This window comes from Neophocaena asiaeorientalis, unplaced genomic scaffold (assembly GCF_003031525.2).
Source record: "Neophocaena asiaeorientalis asiaeorientalis breed wild unplaced genomic scaffold, Neophocaena_asiaeorientalis_V1.1 scaffold59, whole genome shotgun sequence".
Lineage (NCBI taxonomy): Eukaryota > Metazoa > Chordata > Mammalia > Artiodactyla > Phocoenidae > Neophocaena > Neophocaena asiaeorientalis.
This window is the reverse complement of record NW_020174268.1, coordinates 5,945,796-5,956,401: the sequence shown is the minus strand read 5'-3', so window position 1 is coordinate 5,956,401 and position 10,606 is coordinate 5,945,796. Positions and strand designations below refer to the sequence as shown.

General features: G+C 35.3%; 1 protein-coding gene across 3 annotated transcripts in view; it reads right to left on the bottom strand.

The window, feature by feature from the left end:
• FNDC3A (fibronectin type III domain containing 3A) overlaps positions 1-10,606 on the bottom strand; it is a 160,156-nt gene that overhangs the window by 102,564 nt on the left and 46,986 nt on the right. For all 3 annotated transcript variants that reach the window (XM_024755384.1, XM_024755383.1, XM_024755385.1), the window contains exon 3: positions 273-348. In XM_024755384.1, coding sequence (XP_024611152.1) covers positions 273-348 — 76 coding nt within the window. The remainder of the gene's footprint in view (positions 1-272; positions 349-10,606) is intronic.

The window sequence follows — 10,606 nt, the reverse complement described above, 5'->3', positions numbered from 1 at the left end:
ACCAAAAAAAAAAAAAAAAAAAAAAAAAGACTAAGGAACCTGAACTAGATTCACTGAAGATTTCTGAGCAGGGGAGTGACATTATAGTAGGATTAATCAAGAAACCAGGGCAAAGAGACTAATTAAGATGCTACTGTAATAGTTAAGCCATAAAGTATTCAGAGTTTGTGCCTTGTGGTGGTAGTGAGAAAGAAAGGAAGAAACTACAAGCACATACACTTTTATGTATCATAAATTTTAGTCTTGTCTCAAATGACAATAACCATTCTTACCTGTAATGCACTGAAACTGTCCATCTTCTCTTCTTATTGTAAATGCTTCCCCTGGGTTAACTTGTACCAGGATAACCTTAAAATGAGGGGAAGAAGTATTAATCAAAGGGGCGACAGACTAAATCAGTATATCAAGATATTAAATGTTGCTAGTAAGAGAGCAGATGTGAGCTATTTAATCATATGGAACTGGGAAGGAAAATGGGGATTACACATTTGTTGAAAAGTATTAATTACTTCATTTTTCTGGAGGTCAGACTCAAGCCAAAAGTAAGGGAATAAAAAAAGACAGTGGCATAATTTTATTGGAAAGTCAATAAATTTCACTCTGAAACAAAGATGGAGTTAAACTACTGAATATTTGGATCATCTATGCCTACTTCACCAATTGTAAAGTATTGTGTTTTTCTAAAAATAAAGTATAAATTGATAGAGAATAAGATGGCACCCCTGAATTAGTATGACATCTCAAATTAGCAATATATTTAAAAATATGTTAAATTAATCCCATAATTTTGAGTAGTTTTCTTTTTATTTTATAGGTAATACACACTAATCTTATGACATCTGAAAAACAGAAAAACAAAAAAACTGGAAAGAAACTGAAGTCCCTCCATCCTAATAAACATTGTTAGCATTCTCATAAATTTTTTAGTCTTGTTCTCTATGCATAGGCTTAATTTCCCCCCTTAAATATAAGGGGGGAAAATAAGACCTCCAATTCTGTGTCTTTTTTTGGTTTAATATTAAAAAAAGACTTTTCCAATGTTATTATTCAAAGTATGTCATCGAATGTTTATACCATAAACTACTTAACCATTCTCTTAATTAAAGAATTTAGGTAGTGAGCATTTTGGTATGTAGTTTTCCCATCTCTATAATTAGTATTGTTTCCTTATGATATATTCCCAGAAATAGAATTCCCTTATCTGTTGCTAAACTAGTTTTTAAAACGGTTTTACAAATTCACATTCCTCCTCAGTCTATGAGAACACCATTTAACCACATTCTCTGCACCCCTAAAAATTATAGTTTTAAAATTTTTGCTACCTTGATAGATGAAAACAGTATATTACTATCGTTTAATTTGCATTTTTTGGATTATTAACGACGTTAAATTCTGTCTTTACATTTGCTACTGGCTCTTTTATAAACTGGCTGCTGTCATCTTTCTTTATTTTTGGGGGTCTTAAATGTTCTTAGCAATTCATATGAATTCTCTGAATAATAATGGTAGTAATAATAATAATATACTATATTATGCTGCAAATATTTTCCCATTTTGTCTTCTCAAATTTTTTAATTGTTTATTTTCCTGTAGCCAATGTTACCTATTTTTTCCTTTGTGACACCTTCTATTGCTTCTAAATTTAACTTGTGGCTGGCTATCAAGCACTTGAAATGTGGCTTGTCTTTGTCTATATGGAGATGTGCCATAGGTGTAAAATACACACTGGATTTCAAAGATTTAGTACAAAAGAACCCAACCATGTAAAATATCTTGTTGTTAATTTTTATATTGATTATATATTGAAATAATATTCTGGACATATTGGGTTAATCAAAATTATTACAATTAATTTTTCCTTTTTTACTTTTTAATGTGGCTACTAAAATTTTTTAAATTACTTATGTGATTGGCATTATATTTCCATTGGACAACGCTGACCTATAGGTTTGATTAAAAATGCTAGTTGTTCTTTTCTTCTAGTTTTATATAATTTAATTGCCTATATTTAGTTCTTTAATGCACCTCAAATTTATCTGGAGAAGATCCAAAAATATTTTTTTTCCTTAGAGAGCTAACCAATACAATCTGCTAAATTTAAGATAGCTCCTTAAGCACACAATATACTCCTCTGGCCTGTCTCATCCATAACACTGTCTACTTTGGCAAAAGTAGCTTAGGAAATGTTTTTATTTTAATCATTTTAAACACTGTAACCTTAGAAATATGTTTTCTGATGGTGTACCTCGATTACTACTCTTCTTCAAACATTTCTTTGACATTGACTGGTGATAAGTGCTACGATAGGAGAAGTTAAGCACTATCAGAGCACACAGGACCAAGTACTTAGTCTGTTACCTGAGCATGTGTGTGTATACATGTATATGCACGTGTGTGTGTGTTTGTGTATTTAATGGCTTTCTAGAGAATGTAAAAGTTAAGCTGAGTCCTGAAGACTGAGAAGGAACTAGCTAGGCAAGAAGAGTGGGAAGGCCTTTAAGGTATAGAGAAGAGCAAATGCAAAGCTCCAGGAAAGGAAACGTCATCAATAGTTTATCAAATTCAATGAACCAAAAGAAGTTCTGTAGTTCTATACGGTTGGAGAATGGGGCAGGCGGAGATAAGGGTTGGGGAAATGATGGAGGAAAAAGGTTAGAAATATGGGGAAAGGTAGACAGGAGTTGGGTTAAGAAGGGTCTTGTGAGCCATTCTAAGGGCAAGGAAGAGTTACGTAAGCAGGTAATGCTATGGTGGATCGCCGTGGCTGCAGTGTAGCAACCAGATATAGGAAGAACTCTTCATCAGGAGGTTACAACAGTCATCTAAGTAGGCTTCTTTTAATGCATTAATTTCTATTTTCAACTTTTATTATTTCCTTTCTTCTGTTTTCCTTAGGCTTACCATGTTGTTTTTCTAACTTTTTCATTTGAATACTCTATTTTATTCTTTCTTTAGTAATATATGCACTTAAAACCATGAACTTTACTCAGTTTAACCATAGAGAATATTTTCACTATTGTTTTTTAGATTTTCTGCCATTTACTTCTTCATTCCCTCTGTGATCCAACAGTTGTTCTAAAGAAAACTTACAATTTTGAAAGTGGGCTGGAGGATTTTCAGTTTGTTTTTATTTCCAATACATTTTTTTATCAATCTCAAACAAATCCATCGTTCTTTAAAATTTTTTTTAACCCATTATGTTTCTTTCACTCCTTTCCTTATTAGTGTTAGAACTTAGTAGAGGTAGTGAATTACTAAAGGATGATACCTGAGGCCAGCACTGGGTTAAAGCACAGGAGTTCTTAACCTGGGGGCCATAGATATCTATTCAAAGGGTTTGTGAACCACACAGAATTATATATGAAATTCTCTGTAGATATTACAATTTTCTACGGAAGGGTTCACTATTTTCATTAGATTTCACTAAATTCTTAATGCGGTTCAAGACCCAAAGTAGTGCTTACTGTGTCACACTATGCTGTCTGCTTTACATGTGTGTTACCTCTTTCAATTATGATCCTCTGTCAGTACTGGTTGTACTATGGAATTCTATAAAATACTAATAATTCCTGTGATGAATTCATTCACTACAAAGTTGGGAAAAAGAAATAAAACTAAGAAAACCAAACATGGTACACATACAACCGATATATCCTGATATTAAGTAAAAAGGATAAACTCTTTTAAATTATAATAAGACGTTCAGGAAAATGGTAGGAGGTTAAATTTATTCATTTATCTAAAAATCATTTATTAAACACCCACTGTGTGGCACCTACTCTTATATGCACTATGGATATCAAGAAGAAAAATAAATCACAGTCCAAGGACTCAAGGAATACACAGTCTTGTGAGGGAAACAGGCAAGTACTCAGTCAATTAACTGTACAGTGTAATAAGAGGTGTAACAGAGATATGAACAATGTACTATAGGTTCCACTCAGCCCACAATGATGAGGGAAGATTCCTGGGGGAGATGATAGCTACATAATGTTCAGAGGGACAACCAAGAATTAACAAGCTAAAGATGGGGAGAGAACATTCCAGAAGAGAGCACACACAGCATGTATGAAGTCATGGAGGTGAAAGAGATCACGGATATATATATATTTTTAAACATCTTTATTGGAGTATAATTGCTTCACAATGGTGTGTTAGTTTCTGCTTTATAACAAAGTGAATCAGTTATACATATACATATGTCCCCATATCTCTTCCCTCTTGCGTCTCCCTCCCTCCCACCCTCCCTATCCCACCCCTCTAGGTGGTCACACAGCACCAAGCTGATCTCCCTGTGCTATGCGGCTGCTTCCCACTAGCTATCTATTTTACGTTTGGTAGTTGTATATATGTCCATGCCACTCTCTCACTTTGTCCCAGCTTACCCTTCCCCCTCCCCGTATCCTCAAGTCCATTCTCTAGAAGGTCTGTAAATTGATCACGGACAATTTGAAAATGGGAAGAAGTATGGCATAGCTAAAGTCTAAACTAGTTTGAGAAATGCAATGGAAAGAGATAAAATTGGGAGGATAAGCAGGGGCTAGATCATGAAGATCCTCAAATATAAAGCTAAGGAGTTAAACCTTTAGGCAAGGCTATTAAACAGGGAAGGGTCATATTCAAATTTCATCTTTACCCCAACTTTTATTCTGTAATATTACAAATGTACAGAAAAACTGCAGGACTGATTCAATGAATGCCCATATACCCCTCACCTAGATTCACCAATTGTTAATGGGTTGCCATATTTGCTCACTCTCACACTCACTCTTTCTTTGATATACCATTTTAGAATACCTGAGTGGTGTTAAGTTTGATCACTTGGTTTTAGGTGATTATCTCTTAGATGTCTCTATTAAAGATACCATTTCCCTTTGAAAGTAATAAACAATCAATATGGTGATACTTGGAGACTCTCTGAATATTCTATTCCCTAACAGCCTTTCACCCAATGGTTTCAACAATTACTACCAAACATTATTGTGGTAGCTGTAAAATGGCAATTAAAAAAAACCCATTCTTTCTGTAGTTACTAGTTAGCATTCTTCTACTAAGAAGAAACTTCTTGGGCTTCCCTGGTGGCGCAGTGGTTGAGAGTCCGCCTGCCGATGCAGGGGACGCGGGTTCGTGCCCCGGTCTGGGAAGATCCCACATGCCGCGGAGCGGCTGGGCCCGTGAGCCATGGCTGCTGAGCCTGCGCATCCGAAGCCTGTGCTCCGCAACGGGAGAGGCCACAACAGTGAGAGGCCCGCGTACCGCAAAAAAACAAACAAACAAACAAAAAAAGAGACTTCTTTTCTGAATTCTTTCCCTTATCCTACACCCCAACTTTACATGTTTCTTAGTATGAGTATGGGCTCATGGATTCTTTTAAAAATCGATGTTATTATAATCCATTAATGTCACTATTAATATTTTCAGTGAGGTGAAATTCACATATTAATTATAAATCAATATTAAAGTGTACAATTCTAGGCATTTAGTACATTCAAAATGTTGTGCAACCACCACCTCTTCTAGTTCCAAAACATTTTACTAAACCACTTCCATTAAGGAATCACTCTACTTTTTCCCTCTTTAAGACCCTGATAACCACCAATTTGCCTTCTGTCTCTATGGATTTACCCATTTCTATGTATCATATAAATAGAATCATACAGTATGTGATCTTTTATGACTGGTTTCTTTCACTTAGCATAACGTTTTTAAGGTTCATCCAGGCTGTAGCATGTATCAGTACTTCATTTTATGGTTAAATAACATTCTACTGTATGGATATACTACAATTTATGTATCCATTCAGACACTGATAAACAACTGGACTGTTTTCAACCTTCTGGTTATTGAGAATCGTGCTATGGTAAACATTTATGTACAAATATTTGAGTTCCTCTTTTCAATTTTGGGGGTATGTACCCAGGAGTAGAACTGCTGGGTAATATAGTAACGCTACATTTAACTGTTTGAGGAACCACCACATGCTCCTTATGCAGCTGCATCATTTCACATGCCCAGTAACAATATACAAGGATTCCAATTTCTCTAGACTCTTGCCAATGCTTGTTATTTTGATTATAGATATCCAGTGGATATAAAGTAATATCTCATTGTGGTTCTGATTTGCATTTCCCTAACATCCCTGACAAATGATGTCGAGCACTGTGTCATGTATTTCTTGGCTATCTGTATATCTTCTTGGGACAAATGTGTATTCAAGTCATTTGCCCAGTTTAAATTGTGTTGTCTGTTTTTGTTGAGTTGTAAAAGCTCTTCATATACTGTGGATACTAGACCCTTATCAGATACAAGATTTGAAAATATTTTATCCCATTCTGGAAGTTGTCTTTTCACTTCCTTCATAATGTTCTTTTCTTTTTTTGGGGTGGTACGCGGACCTCTCACCATTGTGCCCTCTTCCGTTGCGGAGCACAGGCTCCGGATGTGCAGGCTCAGCGGCCATGGCTCACGGGCCCAGCGCATGTGGGATCTTCCCGTACCAGGGCACGAACCTGTGTCCCCTGCATCAGCAGGCGGATTCTCAACCACTGAGCCACCAGGGAAGCCCCATAATGTTCTTTTATGTACAAACATTTTTAATTTTGATGAAGTACAATTTATCTAATTTTATTTTGCTATTGTTGTTGCTTGTAAGTTTGGTGTCATATCTAAGACTCCACTTAGAGTCCAAGGTCATGAAGATGAACTCTTCCTTTCTTCTAAGAGTTTTATAGTTTTAGCTTATTTAGGTTGTTGCTTCACTTCAGTTCCCTTTTCTATATGGTGTGAAGTAGTGGTGTAATTTCATTCTTTTGCATGTAGATATCCAGTTGTCTCAGCACCGTTTTGTGAAGAGACTATTCGTTCCCCACTGAACAGTTTTGGCACCCTTGTCTGAAACAAACTGGCCATAGAGATACGGGTTTATTTGTGGACTCTCAATTCTATTCCATTGGCCTATATATATCTATTCTTATGCCACTACCATACTATTTTGACTACTGTAGCTTTATAGTAGGTTTAAAATCAAGAAATGTTAGTTGTTGAACAACAACTTTGTTATTCTTTTTCAAGACTGTTTTGGCTATTGGGGCCCCTTGCAATTCCATATGAGTTTAAGGATCAGTTTCTTCATTTCTGCAAAAAAGGCCGCTGGAATTTTAATAAAGATTGTATTGACTCCGTACCTTCCTTTGGTCAGTGTTACCATCTTTACAATATTAAGTTTTCCAGTCCATGAACATGGGATGTCTTTTTAATTAGTTAAGTCATCTTTAATTTCTTTCGGCACATTTCTGTAGCTTTCCACATACAAGTCTTTCACCAACTTGGGAATATTTATTTCTATGTATTTTATTCTCTTGGATGCTACTGTAAATGGAATTATTTTCTTAACTTCGTTTTCAGATTCTTCACCGCTGATGTGCAGAAACATAGCTGCATTTTTTTTGTTGATCCTATACCCTGCAACTTTGCTGAATGTGTTTATTAGCTCTAGTCATTTTTGTAAGGATTCTTTGGGATTTTCTTTTCAAAAAAAATTTTTTTCTTTTTTGAAGTGGACCATTTTTAAAGTCTTTATTGAATTTGTTACAATATTGCTTCTGTTTTGTTTTTTTTGGCAGCAAGGCATGTGGGATCTTAGCTCCCTGACCAGGGATCGAAACTGCACCCCCTGCATTGGAAGGTGAAGTTTCAACCGCTGGACCACCAGGGAAGTCCCCTGGGATTTTCTACATAAAGGATCATGCCATCTGCAAACAGACAGACCTTTCGTTAGACTAACCAAGGAAAGAATAGGACCCAAATCAAAATTATAAATGAAAGAAGAAACATCACAACTCAACTGATACCACAGAATTACAAAGGATCATAAGAGGCTATGAACAACTATATGCCAACAAACTGGACAACTAAGAAGAAACAGAAAAATTCCTAGAAACATACACCTTACCAAGACTGAGTCAGGAAGAAACAGAAAATCTGAGCAGACCAGTTACCAGTAAGGAGATTAAATCACTAATCAAAAATCTCTCAATGAAGAAAAGCCCAGGAGCAGATGGCTTCACTGGTGAATTTTACCAAACATTTTAAGAAGAACTAATGATAATCCTTTTCAACCTCTTCCAAAACATTGAAGAGGAGGGAATACTCCTAAACTCATTTTATGAGACCAGCTTTACCCTGATACCAAAGCCAGAAAAGGATACTACAAGAAAAGGACACTACAGGCCATTATTCCTGATGAATATAGATGTAAAAATTCTCCACAAGATACTAGCAAACCAAATTCAGCAGCACATTGGAAAATTCATTTGCGAGACGAAAGCTGAGCTAAAGGCAATGAATAATTGCAGAAAAACGAATAAGTGATCTGGAAGATAGAATAATGGAAATCATCCAATCAGAACAGCAGACAGAAAGCCAAATTAGAAAAAAAATAAAAGCAATATAAGAGACCTATGGGATAATATAAAGCATGCCAATCTATGCATTAATAGGAATTCCAGAAGGAGAAGACAGAGAAAAGGATATTGAAAATATATTTGAAGAAATTATGGCTGAAAACGTCCCAAACTTAAAGAAACAAATATTCAGACACAGGAAGCACAGAGGGTCCCAAACAAGATGAACCCAAACAGACCTATACCAAGACATATAATAAAAATGGCAAAAGTTAAAAAAAAGAGGAATCTAAAGGCAACAAGAGAAAAACAAAGAGTTAATTAAAAGGGAACCCCCCATAAGGCTATCAGGTGATTCCTCTACAGAAATGCTGCAGGCCAGAAGGGAGTGGTGAAATATATTCAAAGTCTTGAAAGGGAAAAATCTGCAACCTAGAATACTCGACCCAGCAGAATTATCATTTAGAATAGAAGGAGAGAGAAAGAATTTCTCAGACAAGCAAAAACTAAAAGAATACAGTAATACTAAACCTACCCTAAAATAAATATTGAAAGGTCTTCTCTAAGTATAAAAGAAGCAAGAAGATACAGAAAAGAGGAAATCACAATTGGAAAGTAAATCACTTAAATAAGCCAGTACACAAATCAAAAAGAAAAAAAAAATCTATTTGTGAAAGTAATGATAAACACAAGGAACAGCAAAAGGATAAACGTGGAGATGTAAAAGAGGACATCAAAATCATAAAATATAGAGGAGGAGAGTAAGAAAATGTAGATTCTTCTTTTTTAGAATGCGTTTGAGACTATATGATTATCAGTCTAAAGCAAGCAGATGGAGGAAAGGGTTAACATACTTGAAAAACAGGGTAACCACAAATCAAAGTCAGCAGCACATTAAAAGGACTATTCATCATGATCAAGTGAGATTTATCGCTGGGCACAAGGATGGTTCACCATACACAAATCAATACACATGATACATCGCCTTGATAGAATGAAATTAAAAAGATCATCTCAATAGATGAGGAAAAAGCATTTGACAAAATTCAACATCTGTTCATCATAAAAGCTCTGAACAAATTAGGTATAGAAGGAAAGTATCTCAACATAATAAAAGCCATATATGACAAGCCCATGCAATCAATGGTGAAAAGTTGAAAGCTTTTTCTCTAAAATAAGGAACAAAACAAGGGTGCCCACGTTTACCACTCCTTTTCAACACAGTACTAGAAGTCCAAGCCAGAGCAATCAGGAAAGAAAAGGAAATAAAAGGCATCAAAATTGGAAAGGAAGAAGTAAAACTTTCTCTTTTGACAGATGACATAATTTTATACACAGAAAATCTTAAAAGACTCCACCAAAAAAACTGTTAGGTCTAATCAACAAACTCACTGAAGTTGCTGGATACAAAATTCTCATGCAAAAACAGTATCATTTCTATACAGTAACAGTGAACTATCTGAAAAAATTTAAAAAACTATCCCATTTACGATAGCATCAAAAATGATAAAATACTTAGGAATAAACTTAACCAGGGAGGTGAAGGATCTCTACGCTGAAAACTACAAAACATTTATGAAAGAAATCAAAGAAGACACAAATAAATGTAAAGGTAACCTGTGTTCATGGATTAGAAGAATTAATATTGTTAAAATGCACACACTACCCAAGGCTATCAATAGATTCACTGTAATCCCCATGAAGATTCTGATAGCATTTTTTATAGTAGAAAAAAATAATCCTAAGATTTATATGGAACCACAAAAGACCCCAAATAGCCAAAGCAATTCTGAGAAAGAGGAATAAAGTGGGATCCATCACACTTCCTGATTTCAAGCTGTAGTGTAAAGATATAGTAACAAACAGTATGGTACTGGCATAAAAACAGAAACACAGACCAATGGAACAGAATCAAAAGCCCAGAAACAAACCCATGCATATATGGACAACTAACATTTGACAAGGGAGCCACATATACCCAATGTAGAACCCACAGTCTCTTCAATGAGTGGTGCTAGGAAAATTGGATAGTCACATGTAAAAGAATGAAACTAAGACCTCTATCTTACACCACTCACAAATATTAACTCGAAATGGATTAAGGACTTAAATGTAACACCTGAAACCATCAAAATCCTAGATGAATACATAGGAAAAAAGCTCCTTGACATGGGTCTTAGCAATGAGTTTTTGGATATGACATC